Raw genomic sequence first — 15,586 nt, forward strand, 5'->3', positions numbered from 1 at the left:
CCTTATGCCTGATGATTATTGAGTACAACAGTGGTCACTGGTTATTTTCCAGAATGCTTTACCCTTTACTGAAGGGTACAAAGACAGCAAATGGACACACCTATTCTTTGCCCACCTTGCTGCATATGGTCTTATGGCAAACTGATTTTTTCTAAGGATATTTCATACAGAAGTGAGGTTAAATTTAAAAAAAAATAATATGGAAAAGCAGGAAAGGAGATAATATAAAAAAATAAAATTTGAGAAGACACGCTCTGCTTCTGTCACTCAGCTGGAGACACTGAGGACAGGGTTAGGCCAAGTCCTGCCCACGGATCCATCCCGGACTCGTGCCCATTCCAGTGGGATTATTCACGTGTGCATGTGTGTGTGACAGACAGAACAGAGTTGGTCCTTATTGCTTCGACTTTTCCAGGATGCTCAATTTATTTGTGCATTTCAGGAAACAGACCAGTACAGTCAGATGTTCTATACCTGGGTTCCCCTTCCCCCACCCCAAAACAGAAATAATTGTAGGCTAAAAGCATCACCCATGCCAGAAGATGACAGAGCCAAATCCTTTCCAAGGCAAAGGACTCACTGAAATCACGAGGTTTTCACCTGAGTAAGGACTAACTGAAGAACTTCACCCCGGTCTGTGACAATTTGGCTGAAGAGACAATGAGTCAATTTTGTATTTTCAGACCAAAATAATAGACTGGATAGGGAAATGCTCTTGCCTCAGCTTTCTTGAAAGCGGGGAGTGATGGGATTGGTATTGCTGAGATCAATCCAGAATTTGGGTTACCATGCAGAAAACTGACTCATGTTTTGCAGTCTGAAATGGGGCATATTTTGTCTTCATTGTCTTGCTACCACCTCTTGTAGGATTTGACTGCAGCATGGAAGCATCCTGACATAACTTTACAGTGCATCGTGTAGTTGTTACTGTAGTAACTTATTACTAGGACACCTTGTGTTATCTTTATTGCTGCAGTACCTGGTACAAATGTACCACCGTTTGTCCGCACACACCGTTATTACTGCCTTATTCCCCAAACTAATTTACTGCAGCGTCCTGTTGTGTCTTATTGCTGCATTATCAAAATGCTACTTTACTGCAGTGGCCTGTGTTACCTTATTGCTACATTTATCCTGGTATTATTATGTCAGCTTACTGCCACTTTTTATGGCTGCCCTGCTACCATTTTATTGCAGTACTCTATGGGATCTTAGCACTGAGTTATACTGAGAGTACATTAATCCATTTTCTTTAGCCTAACGCTGTCTGCACAGGCTTGTCGAACCTTCCCAGTGCTTGTCCTGGTGCTTTTTTGCCACAATAGCCACAAATGCTCTGGATACTCTATTATCCAAATAACAGTGTACAGCCATATTTCACAGCCATAGCCCTGTAAGCATGGGAAGCTTTGTAGCTAGCTTGCACAGCATGGACATCGTAAAAGCTTTCCAGACTGCCTTTCCTTGAAACAATGCCATTTAGAACTTAAATAGAGGTGGAAAGCTGATTTCCTAACTCATCTTCAGGATGACGAGGTAGTTGGAAGACACGGGATGCTTATAAAGCAGCGGATTACTGCTTGCAACACTCAGTGGGATACTGGTGAGTGTACAAGAGTAGCATCACTTGGAATAAGCAATGTCATTAAAAAGCAATAATTCAATGTGGTTCATGTGGAAGTAGTTATGTGTTAGTATCATCATATATGAAGTAAAAGTCACGTGAAGAGCAGTTCATACGTGTTCCCAGGAGGAGGTCTTGTCTACTCTCATGTTAGTTTTAGAGAAATTTAGTCAGGAAATGAGGAGCAGAGCTTTCTTCTCTCCAGAGAATACGCAGCTCTGTCCGCTCAGCTAGCCATTACTGAGCAGATTAGCTTGCACGAGTGTGCATTTAAATGGTAAGCTGTTCAGCATCCAGGCCCCCTGATGTACGCCCATATGCGTGCTCTCTGTGTCTGTCAAAATTCCCTCTATGCACTCAACTGTTCAAATACAGCATATTCCCCACAGGCAAAACACTGCGGCAGCTGACACGACCGTCCGGCAGGAACTGAGCAGGAAAGAAGGAGCAGGGTGCTTTGCTCACGGGGCAGCAGCATATCTCCTAATTAAAGTCTGGCATTGCTGCTCCCTGCGCAGACCACGACCTGGTTTCCATCCATCCCGTGCACCCACCAGCATCCTCCTGTCCTGCCCGTGTGTGTCCCCATGCTGCAGGACACCGAGGAGTACCTCCATGAAGCTACCCCATCCGTCCCTCTGGATAAGACCTGTTCAGTGTCAGGAACTTACTGCAAAGCAGAGACCCCCTGGTAACACCTTGCCATCTGTGCTCCTTGCTATGCACCAGAGTTTCATGCTTTATGTGTACATCCCACTTGGAAATGCTCCGCAGACCAGTTTGGGCATTCCCAGGACAGACCTCCCATGGGAAATGCCTCAGCCCAGAGGCTGGGCAGCACTGGCAGGAGAGTAGCTTGGGGTATGAGCAGTTGTTGGTTTACAGAGCTCCAGCGATGGATGGCAGTGGTGGGTTTGGCACAGATAAAAATGCCACCAACAAGGCTCTGAGCAGAGCCAGCCTTTGCATTTACCCAGGGACGACGTAAGGGGACACGTATGAATGCGCACGAATGGACAACTGGGCCTGTTACGTGCAGACCTGCTGTTACCCGAGGGGACCCTTTGGCTGGGTGGACAACTGAGGACAAATGGGTTCTGCAAGGACAGCCAAGTGACAATCTGGAGGGAACTAAATGTCCCCTTCAGAGGCAGGACAGCACCTGAATGTACAGGCAAATCCACGATGGTTCTGCAGCCCTGGAACTCGCTTGTGTGCCATGTCATATATAGGCCGAATTTGGTCTGAAGACCTCAGACAGCAGGATGTTTATGGGAATAGGTATATGTAAAGAACAAGTATCATACTCAATATTCTACTGTACAGTCATGCACGTGTAGAGAGTCCTATGGACCTTAGGTAAAATTAGTAATAGGAGTTTTCTGGGGAAAAAAAAAAGAGGTATCAAAATAAGAAATGTCATGGGTAAAGAGGGAAGGTCCTTTTTCTGACAGAAACTATGCTGGCCTGATTTTGTGCACACATAGGCCTTAGATATTAGAATAATACTTGCCTCAGAAGTGAATATTGTCGATAGCCAGCTGTCTACTTAGCTAGATGGTTTTGCCTAGGTAGAACGCAGACTTGTAGGCATATAGCAATTTCTACTACCTGCACAAAAAGCCAATTTGCTTTGGCATGAGTGAAGAAGACCAAGAAATGTCTATTTTCACATATGCTTCAGATCTGAACTGCTTGCAAAATACAGGAGGTTTTGTGGCACTAAGTCAACTGTGTCTTGAAATTTTCATATATAGGCAATATAGTGTATGTGAATGCAGTCCATTTTCCTATCTGCAGCTAGTATACGTGGGTTTTATAATTGAAGTCACTTCAGTTCTGTCCTCATCCTAACCTCCACACTCCCAACAGTTTGAAACAAGCTACTGGGTCATCTCTTGCAATTGTATTCATGGGCTGCAGGTCAGATGAGTTTTAGTGGAAGCTCATTTCCTCCACTGGTAAAATTTCATTCTTACAATGGTGCTTCTCAGCGGAGTCAGTTATCTGAGATTTATATCACAGCTGGGTGCACTGCTGTTCAGGAAAGGTTACCTGGCACCCAGCGCCCTGCCCATTCACACCCTGCTTCCGCTGGTCCCGTCTCCATCAGTTCCCTCCTCACTGTAGACTGAATTTTGGCACCTGCCCACATCAGAGTTGCCTTTCCCTGTATACACGTGAGCAGATTTTGGCCCTCTGCAATTGGAGTTGGACCCCAATTCTATCTACTTCTAAGCTTGAACATCCATCATTAAGTAAGTATGCAAAACCTTAAATAAATAGAAAATCAAGTACAATATAAACCAACTCACTTTTAAATACCGCATGTGTGTGTGTGTTTGTGTGTGCATTACACATCTAAAACATGACTTTTTGAGCATCAGGCAGAGTCTGATCACATTTGCACTACACGCACATGCAGAGCGATTCTGCCAACGTCAGAGGATTTGCACCAGGATCAGAGTCTGACTCAATGGGGCAGATCCTCAGGTGATGAAAACCACTCGTGCTCTCCTGACTTCAGCTGAGGATCTGACCATCATCTCTGGACATGCTACATGCTATTGGAAGGACAGCGAGTGATGAACTTAAATAGTGCCTTTTTTTTTTTCATTGCTCTAAAGGAGGAGAGACATAGGAAAGAAAAACAAAGCTAAAGTCAATGAATCTGCAGGAGAAATGCATTTGAGATTTTTGTGAAGAGAAGCAGCTTCCAGCAGATATTTTATTGGATCCAGACGGCCACAAGAAAGGGAGCAAGTGGGATTGCAGTGGCATCTATTACAGCCATGTTTGTGCCAGGGAGAGAAGAGATGAAGGAAAAATACCAATCTCTCCCAGCTCTTCTTTCTCCAAGTTACAGTTGGGTCTGTTTCCTTAAATAACAAGACACCAAGCCCTTGCCTTGTCGACCTTCTGTGTGTGGTGGCGTGTGCTCCTCCAAACCCTGGTGGGAAACAAAGTACCTGCACAGAGCTTGGCGTCCTTACAAAGCTGTGCAGGTAGGAAAGTGTCGATGTAAACTGGGAAGAGAGGCGCTCCCCCGGCGCGTGGCTCTCCGCTTGCGCTGGCTCAGGCTCTCTCGCCCGCGGAGACCCACTCTCCCTGAAACGCCCCGTCCCCGGCGGCGGTCCCGGGTGTCTCTCCTGTGGGGCGGTCGGCTGAAGCCGTCAGGAGGATTGCATCAGGCCCGTGAGGCGCTTGCTTGCCAGAGACTTTCCCTGGAGGGAGGGACAGACAGACAGACAGAAGAGACCCATAGGCGTGAGTGATGCTGTGGGATGGTTTGGCTGTGAGTGAGGGGTAGGTGCCTTTCCCCAAAGTGGGGTGTGCAGCTGCCTGCCCCAGGGAGGCAGGCAATGGGGGGTAAGTATGCCCCCAGCATTGCGGGCGCCTGTGTTTTTGCCCCAGGCAAGTGGTTTGGCAAGGAGGGGTGGTGGCTAGTGATGGCCAGTGGCTATCGCTCAAGGCGGTTGGCTGTGCCCTGGAACACTCTCATGAAGATGTTTCATTCTGCTGTTACATGGGAAGTGGTCAAAGCAAAGCCCTGTCCTACGCTCACCGCCATGCATCCTGCCCGGCGCCGTCCTGCGGTGCCAGACCGCAGCTCCCATGCGCAGCACTACCCCGGTTGGGAAGGGCTGCAAAACCCAGGCTGCAGTGGAAGCTGGGGTGCCCTTCCAGCCTGTGAATCAGCATCACCTGCACATCATCCACTGGAAACAGATCTAGGAAAAAAGTGATTTTAGAAATAGCTTTGCCTGTCTCTACCCTGCTGCCACCCCGCTTTGCCTGCTCCTTAGTCTCTTGTCTCCTCAGGTGCAGCTTGTCCACTGCTGCCCAGCCTCCCTGCCTTCCCCTGCCCTCTCCTCCAAGCCATCATGCAGGCACGTGGCCATGGCAGCGTGGCTCCTGGCATCCACGTGAGCTTTCCCACTGACTGGCGGGACCAAGGACCAGGGAGAAGGTCACCTGCATGTCTGCATCCCTTCACTGGCTTAGGCTATGCAGCCCCTGCTTTCATCCAGAGCAAGGGAGGACCTACAGCTGATCTTCTCCGTTCACAGACAGCAGGAAGGGTATATCCCCATAGGGGATACTGACAGCTTTGCAATTACTGATCCAACAGCGAAAAATTGTTTCAGGTATTGCACCGGTTGCTGTGTTTCTTTGGTTAGCTTTCCTCTTGAAAAATGATGTTTTCCTTACAAGAAAAATAGTCTCGGTTGAAATAAACATCCAGGGAATACCAGAGAGCTGTGGAATACCTAGCAGCTCTTCAACAACCTCCTCTGCGCTACTATATTTAGCCAAGATTTCCTTTGCAATAGAAAGTCTTACTAATCGCTGTTTGAAAGGAAGACCCACACAAAGAGCAAGAGAAACAGATTATACAGTGAAAAGAGTATGTGCAAAATGTAGGAAAATTTGAGAAGTAAAATTTAGCAGGTCATCTGAAATAAGCCTTGTTTAACAATTTAACACTCCAAGAAAAAAGAAACACCCCCACCTTTGATTTCTAAATTCTTCCCATTTAGGGCTGTTGCAGGAGGATGCAACAGTTCTCTACAGAAGCCTAATCTCGTTACTCAGATGTGTGCCTTTCACCAAATAATTTGCTTGGCTGCACACACACAGCCTAATCTGACTGTTTCTGTACATCTGCAGTCGGCTGCTGGAAACACTGTCGTCATTTGGACTGTCCTGCCTGGGAAGAGCATGCCATCACCACGGTTCTGTGGCTCCTCCGTCTCTACAATGCAGCTTGCACCTTGGGAAGGACCAGCTCCCTCCAGGAGCTCAGCAGACACGCCAGCACCGCTGCTGTTTAAGGAAATGATGCTTTCTTTCACTATAAATCAAATCCTTGAGTATTATTATTATTATTACATTATTATTATTATTATTATCTTTATTATTATTATTTTTAAGTGCAGTTCTGGGAAGCTCAGCCTTGTGCCACCCCAGGAGGCAGCCAAGTCTTCTGCAGAGTAACGTGGCAGTGCGTGGGGGGGCTGCAACCACAGCTGTCATTTTGCTGCCATTAAGGAATACCAGAGGAAGAGTGCTAAGAAATTATCAGTTCCCGAATGCCATTTATAGGAAGAAGAAGGTAAAGATGTAGATGTTAATTTCTGGAAGAATAACATGGTTGGTTTTAGAAAAAGAATGTTAGTTTCCACCTATATTTGGATACTTCCTTAGGAAAAAAACAAGTAAGCCTTGGGTTTGTATAATGACTATTCAGTCAGACTCTAACTAATCTGTGACAGGCAGTTCCTCTTGTTATCTTCTCACAGGCAGGCGGCTTGGGGGAACACCAGCTCCCCGCATCAGGGTCCAGAGGGGGTGAGGAGGAAATGCTCTTCCACAGCCTGCCCCGATTTTGACATGCACGCGTTCAAAGCGGGAAGGGGGAAATGCCAGTGCCGGGCTGGGCCAGAGGGAGGGGGCAGCTGACAGAAAGGCTGCCCGGGAAAAGGTGGACGATCGGAAAGTGAGCTGATGGCCGTGGTTTGTGCAGAGCAAAAACTCACAGGTTTTTCCAGTGGCAACTGCTTCCCATCACGGGCAAAGGCAGTGGGTTCCAAATGCAGCTCCCCCATCTCGCAGGAAAGGTGTTAGCCCGGGAACCCAGATCCACTTGCTGGCTCTGCAGCAAAATTCCTGCCTGCAGGCTGGGATGCATCCCCAGCATGGAGCCCGGATGTCCAGGAGGATAACTAGGGAAGTGTGAGGCACCGAACAGCCTCGTGCCCGGGGACACGCGCACAGAGGGGTATGAGAAGCTCTGTTTTAAGACAGCGAGAAGCAGGCAGCAACGTTGTCTGCTCGACTGTCATATCCACCTCTGTGGTAAGAGAGATGGTGAAAGGATCCCTGGAATCACATACAGGGATTAATGCTGCGAAAATTTGGCTATGAGCAGGAGTGCTGAGGTGTAAGTGTAACGTTCGGCTTTCGTACCAAAGTGGCCCCCAACTACAGCATACTGATGTAGGGTATTTTGTTTCAGCACAACGCAGAGAGGAGCATCAGCCTCACAGTGTGGGTCTGAGCGATGCGAACAACTGCGGGCTGGAGGTGGTTGGGATGCAGGCGTTCGGTTTGGGATTCTCTCATCTTAGACATCCTCATTAAAATAAAGAGGATCAGGAAAAAAATCTGCATTTCGTTAGGAAAACTAGTGTCTGTTTCCTGTTACTAAAGCAAACAACAAGGGAGCAAAATGTTGTGTCACAGGTGGAAATGCTGGATGGGATCCACTTGCTGAGGTAAATCAACGTGACTCAGTTGTTTTCAGAGAACTGCTGCCAATTTACACCAGTTGAGGGGCTGGCGCACGGCATCTCAGTCTCTGGTTTAGCCTTCCAGGGCTTCTTAGGCACAAAGTCCAGCAGGAGACACGACACGTTTGTGCTAGCTGACAGGTACAAGCCAAAGCATAGCTGGCATGCCAGCTCCTTCGGGGCAGCACAGCACCTCACTCCCCAGCTGGCCAGCGCTCTCCCCAGGACCCCCAGCCTGTCCGTCCCAAATCCACCCACCGCCGCTCGCCACGATGGCCAAACGGTCCGGGATGGCATCAGCGCGCCTTAGCATCATCACTTTCCTGTGTCCAGAAAAGAGGTGGCCTGTGTCCGCCTCTGGACAGCAGAGGTGAGATGCACCCCTGCAGTTTTTGGGATCCTGCGACCCTTCCCTGAGGCTTGTGTGGCGTGGGCACCCAAGTCAGTCAGGTGAAAGGCTGCTCTGGGAAACTGAAGGCAGCTAAATTGGTTTGTAGTTGGGTGCAATAGATGCCAAAAAAAGTTGAGGCCCAAGAGGTCATGTTGGGTCTGATCCAACAGTTGGCCAGGATTCCCTCAGGGACATCTTGCCCCCTCCCTGGAAGTGTTTAAGGCCAGGTTGGATGAGGCTTTGGGCAACGTGGTCTAGTGGAGGGTGTCCCTGCCCGCAGCAGGGGGGCTGGAACCAGATGATCTTTAAGGTCCCTTCCAACCCAAACCATTCTGTGATTCTATGATTCTATGATCTCTGACAGAGTGAGGAAGTTTCAGATTATTCCGATATGAAAGTTTGGCACAAAAAAAACCTCATAGATTTTTTTACAAAAGTTCAACCAAAATAAATTATATTTTCCTTCAGCATGTCTTTGTTTAGCATGAAACCAGCAACTGCCCCCACATTTCTACTTCTCCTTTCCCCACTGAAAGAAAATGTCAACAACTCCTGCCATATTTCCAGAAGAAATTTCATCTAAGCTGTGCTGGCAGGGGATTCGGAAACCATATGATTTCAAGCACACTACAGTACTTCTTTTACTCTGTTGTACACATACGCTGAATAACTCAAGGCAAGATCAGAGTGGATGTAGGAGTAAACTTTTTACATGGGGTCTAAATCTTATAAAGAAATCCTCAGTCCTCCAGTTGCAAAATATTTGTCACTATTAATTAAGGGTAACGACAATTAAAAATCCAGACTGTTGCCACTCAAACAGCGTAGCACAAGCAGTAAGGCATACGTTGTAGGGCATATGTTGTGTGTCTTGTTGGATTCAGGAGTTCTTTCTTTTGTTCCCTGCAAGCAGCTGAGCCGTAACACAGCTTTCAGGCAAGGATCACGTGCAGCTTCACCACGTCTCGGTAAAGGTAACGTCCAGTTCTCTCCATGCAGCTGAATGAATGGGTTTTTTTTAACCCCTGAACACTGGCATGACAGGAGCCTCCAGAGGCAATGTAAAATCTGAATTTGGCGTAACCAAAGGAAAACGTCAGGGAGTTCTTAATAAAACTCTTGAAACTGCCCCCTAGAATTTGTCTTCCATGTATGTGGCCCATCCTACTGCTTGGCTACGTGTCGGGCAGGGGACCAGACCTCGGCATTTGCGGACAATCAGGGCTCCCACTGAGGCCCGGTGAAGTGAAGATTAACCTGTAGGTCACAGGAGATGCTTAGCATCTTTGATGGCTGAGCCTTTGTTGAGCAGCTACAAAACTAAAGTGTAAAATGCAATTAGCAATTATTTTAATGAAGCAGAATTCAGCAATTTAATATAGGCAAGAAGCCAAATAAGTGGCGGGGAAAAAAAAAAGTCTGGGATTTGACACAAAAAGGAGACAGCACTCCTTACAAACCACCTGCATGAGCCACCAGAGTTTCCATCTTGCTCTTTGCTTTTATCTACCAAAGCCAGCACTTTGCTCAGTTTGGAGAGAATTTTTTGATAATTTTAAATAGACGGTTTACTTTTGTCCAGTACCTGTGGTTTCACAGAGTGTTAGCGTGCTCTGCCCAGCACAGAGTACAGTTTGTGTATCTAACATGCAGACATTCACCACCACCAGCATGCACGAGCCAGCACTCCCATGCATGCCCTCAACAACTTACCTGAGCACCCAGGCAGGATTTATCCCGTAGGGAGCTCTGTGGCTGCAGCAATGAGGGGAGCATGTGGGAAGCTTCTGGTACGGCAGCACGGGCTCCGGTTCGCCATGTCACCACAGACCAAAGCGCTTTCATGCTGACTGTTCCCATCCACGCTCTCCACCCACCAGCTTAGGACTTTGTCTGCTATGGCTGACTCCACTTCTTGCTTTCTACCCTCTTTTTCCCAGCCTGTTGCACAATCTGTTCCGGCCAGAAGCATCACCTTCCTGGAGGAGAAGCCATCTCCTGGGGAGCGGCGTTGCCCAGCGCCTCTGTAAGACCCCCAGTAGAGGACTGGGGCTGGTCTGAGTCTCCACTGGCAATGAGCAAACCCTACTTCCATCAGCTTGAATCTGAGGTTTTTCACATGGTGACAGGCGTTGCTCTGATTTCCTGCCTTTTAGCTAACATACTGCAAGAGCTTTGGCAGTGGGCAAACAACATCTTTCCACCAAACTTGACTCCTGAAGAAAGAGATTGCCAGGGCTGCCCTGCCAGCACTGTTTGGTTTTCAATGTTATATTACGCTGCAGATCTTGGGGAAATTTTATTTCTGTGTCATTTAAAAAATATCTTTTTTATTAGATTTTTTTTTCACGAAAAGATACATTGCAAACATAAGATAAAGTAACATAAATTAACGAAGTTAAATATGAAACAGTTAAAAACATAAACAATAAAGGAAAATAACTTAGTGCAACACAAAATAAACACAGACACGTAAACTATGAACAAATAGCATGTAAATTAGCACACAAAACGTGGTGGACAATGCCACTGATTACATGCTGACACAGACTGAAAATGGGAGCTGCAAAGCAGCTGTAGAGGGTAAGGAGGGGAGCGGCTGCTCCCTGTGCACAGGATGCTCACCCATTCTCACCAGCATGGTCTCACGAGTTTCCCCCAAACTCCTGCAGAGTGGGCCCCACTCCTCGTGTAAGGCTTGACTGACAAGTTACCTGAGCTTCTCGCCACTTACTGCCAATCGCAGTGAAGGTGAGCAACCATGGGTTAGGTTCCTACATTTGATACTGCTTTTTTTCTCTTCCAGCTTATATTACTATGGAAACAGTTCAGAGCTGCAGTCCAAGTAAAATTGGTATCGTCTGGACCCATTTTATTTTGTGAGAATTTTCTACGCTTCCTAAGCGAGGAAGCACTTTGCTTTGAGAAATACCGGCACACCACTGCGTACGGCACAGAGCAGGAGCTGACACAAGCCCTGTACTCACCCACTCCTAGAACATCTTCAGAACAGTTGGAGTTCTCCTCTACCATCCCACCAGCACCGGGAGGAAGATCCTCTTCTGCTGTGGAGCAGTCTGGGCTCCTTGTATCTGAGAATGTGTTTGAGCCAATTTTGGCGTTAGTTGAAGCAGAATATGGACGGCTTAAACGTACCACACTGAAGGAGCACAGCCCTGCCACGTGGAAAGCCTCGGGCTATGTATCTGGGGTCCATCCCTCCCTCCAACAAAAACCAGGAAGACGGAGGCACAGATGGATCACTGCAGCCAGTATACAATGGTGTAGTAAAGTCTTTTTTCAAGCTGCCTCAGAAAATGTCCTGCATGCTGCTGGTCTAGCTCTCGGGCAGGGTGCGATTCTGTTCTTCCCTTTGTGTGCAATGGACTCAGTTTGTTTAACTCCCTTCAATGGGACTGGGAACCAGAAATGTACATACCTTGCACAGTCAGAGGAAAACAGAAACACCACCGAAATATCTAACCCCTCTGGAGTATCAGAATAAGCTTGGCTGAAATCACAGCAAGGTTTAAGCCTGTCCTCTCCCCCCCAAAAAAACCATCTTGCCAAGGTCCCGGTTCAGTATCTGCAGCTAGCAGCTAGACCTGTCTGTAGTGGGAAGGTATCAACTTTTATCTTCTAGAATTTGTATGTGGCTGGAATAAAAGACAGTAAGTGAATAGTAAGTAAATCCTGAGCTCCCTAGAGTGCCTTTTGTCAAGAAGGATCCCAAAGCATTTCCCAAACCGTACACACAGGGATCACTCACCCACCGCTGGAAGGTAGCGACCTCGGGGGCGAAAGGCAGCTGCCATTCTGCGCCAGCAGCACTACACAGCGGTGTTTTTAGGAAGGGAAGTGAAGAATAACTTATCCACTAGAAACAATGAATACTTATCCTTTAAAGGAGTCCCCGTATACAGAACAGACCACGCAGCACACACAACCCACCACTTACCAAACTGACAAGTGTGCAGTGTAAGCCTACACAGCACAGACATTTTTCCAGCTAAAGTACTATGCCGATACCAGGAACAGATGCGACATATTCGAGCATGCAGCAACCAGTCAATACATGCACTGTGCAGGCCATGCACCCGCTCCTCCGCAGCATTAGGTACTGACACTCACTAGTTAGTGCACATAAGAGAACAGACAACAGGTTGCAAACGTTGACTGGATCCCCTCACGCTTCGGGTACATTCTGATGCTTCCCATCACCTACATAATGCAAGTACTTTTTCCCAGTAAAAGCCAGTATTTGGTAATCACTAGACTACCGGAGCAAGCACACTTTTTTTAAAGTAAAATATCTTCCAAAGATAAAAATAACCCTTTTCCCAGATGTCTTGTCTTCGTGCCAAATCTAAGAAACTTTGGCATCCATTCCCATATCCTTCCCTCCTAGCTGTCTGTTCTGATACCCATTTCACCAACATCTCAGCATATCACCTTTTTATACTTTCCAGTTTTTCTACCACTATTCTCTACCCATAATGGCTTAAACCTTTGTCTTCATTATATTGCAGGTCATGGATACTTTCCATGCCCTCAAATGCTATATCTATTTATGCAAGCTGGTAGAGCTGGGAAAGTGAAAAAGTGAGAAAGCTGGTAAGTATATGACAGTTCTATGAGATTATCAAGGAACCAGTTAAAAAGAGAGCCCTGATGATATCAGGCAGCAATTCTTTCTCCAGCCTTATGCCTTCTTCACTGTGCTCATGGTTAGTATTTGTAATGCATCGCAGTCACGCACAGCTGTGCAAAATATCACCCAGTTCACCTGAGAAAGATAAGATCCCACCAACACATTTCATGTGTGTGACACCATACTCATGAATTAAGAATAGGACCGGGACAGTCAGAATGCGACTTGGACTCTGATCCAACAGCAGACAAACCGAGAGGACATAAAAACCAGCACGAGGCAGTAGCAGTGGCCAAGGGATGCAGCTGAGGATCAGGAAGATGGGAAAACGGCAGCAGGGAAGAACAAGGGTAACAACACAGAGCCTGGAAGAGAGGACTGCCGACGGCATCTGGGAAGGGACAGCCAGGCAGGCAGGGTAGACACTAAGGCTTTCATAGCTGTATAATGAAAATGAACAGATACACATGAAACTGAAACTGAACGTGGGGCTTTGGGTTTCGCTGGGTACTGAATTGGGATGCACTTACAGTCCTGAGCCAAGGTTAGTTCAATACAAAATAGCCAAAAGATACCAGAAACCTAAAGCAGAAGAAAAGCTACCATGAAAGTGCCAGTTTGCACCACTGGAAGGAGGAGGAAGGCGTTTTAGGCTCCAGACAGAAAGCATCCTGGCCACTGAGCTTGACAACTGTATCAAACACAAGATCTCCAGTCATCCTGGCATAAGAAAGCAAGGTGGGACACTGGCTCCACACTCATAAAGTAGGTAATGTGTGACTTTGTCCCTGGTGCTTCTGGATGAGAATAACCCCCACCCTGCTGCTGCTAACACATGGACTACAGCAGATCCTGCATACCGGCTTCTGCCTTCTGCCTACTGCAGCTCTGTCTCATACGGTTAATGAAGCCAGGCCAGTCTGTCGATTCAGTTATTCACCTGTGCCTGGGAACTGAGACAATCCATGGTCTTCATTGACTTGCTGTCCCGTACAAAATGTTCCATCCATAATGTCCAGGATTCTTTAAAGAAAGCTCATTAGAAAACTTTTATTCTTTTATTCTTAACCTACAGTCTACTTCCCGTGCAGCTTGAACACAGACCACCTTGTCCTTCACCTTAGTCTCCCTCTGCACTGAGCCGAATTTACCACCTGGAAAAGCTCCCTGCTTCTTCATACCTGACTCCTTGATACATTTCACACCACATCTCTTCTCTATATCTGGTGCCTTCTAGTATGCTGACATTAAAATAAATCTCCCGAGTCTTTAAAGTCTCACTACGTACATTTCCTCCAGGACTTCGCAGGAGGACTCCGTTTCCCGTTAAGTATTACACTCTTTACAGACTGTAAGGACGATGGGTAAAATACAGCCTGTAGCTTACCACGCGCAAGCAGGCACATAAGCAGCTACGGCAGGCCTGCGCACATCGCACCTCCGCATACGCTGCGCTGGGCCGCTACTGCTTGAGGAAGGAAACAGGGAAAAGAAAAGACAGGGAGAGGGATTTATATCCCAACATCCAGCCGAAAGTCCGATGTTTGCACCTTTGACCCCCAGCCCTGTGCGGCACTCTCTGGCTGAGACTGTTGGGTTTTGCCTGGAGCTGCCAGGTCCTGCCACTGCTGGGGCTGAGTTTCACAAGGGGCTCTGGCCAGCAAACGCCTCTCGCTTCTCCCATGTTGTGCCACTCTTCTCTCCGTGCTCAGGCAGCGGAAGATGCACAAGAGCTTCTTTACCTTCTTCACCTTCTTCAGGTAAAGAGCTTTTTTCAGTCCAGGAACGTAACGACTAACAGTGTGCCACGTCAGTCGGTTCAGACAGAAGTTGTAAAAATTCTGAATAAACAATATACCACTGGTCTGGCCACTCTCTTGCCCTTTAAAGCACAAAGGCCGAGAACTCCGATCCTCTCAAAAGCTGTATGCGTGTGTGTGCCTTCCGTTCTCAAAGAAATGTCAGCTGGGAATAAAAGGCAGAGATCTTCTCAGCACTGGGTCACCACCTTGATATTGAGTCAGAAACTTTAACACCAGGTTTTTTACAGGGAAAATTCCTTCCTTGAAATATAGTGATTTTAGGAAAGTTTTAATTCAAGTCTGAGCGTCATGGCCCAGGCTTATCTAAGTTACCTGCCGAGGCTGGTATCCGTAGGTTTAATCCCTGTTATTGCGGGAGTAACCATTGCTGCTTTTAGAGATAATAGTCAAGATGCTTCAAGATGCCACAAAGGAACCCCCTCCTGTTTCCCCCTTTATTAAATGTAAATGGCCACCAGCACGAGTTAGGCAGAGACTTGGTGGCTTCCTCTGCAAGACAAAAGCAACAGTGGTTTCCCTAAATGTACTCATTAAAATATATTTTCCTTCTACTCCTGGCCCTGAAGGATCATCTCAGCTTATGAGAACTAAGCTTCTGTCTATCTGATTATTAAATCATTTCTAAAGCAGATGGGAAACTACAGTGGTTTAAACAGCTAGGCTGAGACTGCATGGCTAAAAATAGTACAGCAGGCTCCTTTTAATTAGTAAGATGATCAAATATGACAGAAGAGAGAGATGTAGATATATGGATTTGTGTGTATGTGTGTCTTTAAAATTAAGTTATTACCTCAATACCAGGTA

General features: G+C 47.0%; 1 protein-coding gene across 5 annotated transcripts in view; it reads right to left on the bottom strand.

Moving 5' to 3' along the window:
- Window positions 1-407: 407 nt before the first annotated feature.
- The window catches only part of RGS6 (regulator of G protein signaling 6), a 297,793-nt gene continuing 282,614 nt past the window's right edge, over window positions 408-15,586 (bottom strand). For all 5 annotated transcript variants that reach the window (XM_054828061.1, XM_054828059.1, XM_054828056.1 and 2 more), the window contains one exon: window positions 408-4,848. In XM_054828061.1, coding sequence (XP_054684036.1) covers window positions 4,798-4,848 — 51 coding nt within the window. In that variant the 3' untranslated portion in view covers window positions 408-4,797. The remainder of the gene's footprint in view (window positions 4,849-15,586) is intronic.

Source organism: Grus americana, chromosome 5 (genome assembly GCF_028858705.1).
Source record: "Grus americana isolate bGruAme1 chromosome 5, bGruAme1.mat, whole genome shotgun sequence".
Taxonomy (NCBI): domain Eukaryota; kingdom Metazoa; phylum Chordata; class Aves; order Gruiformes; family Gruidae; genus Grus; species Grus americana.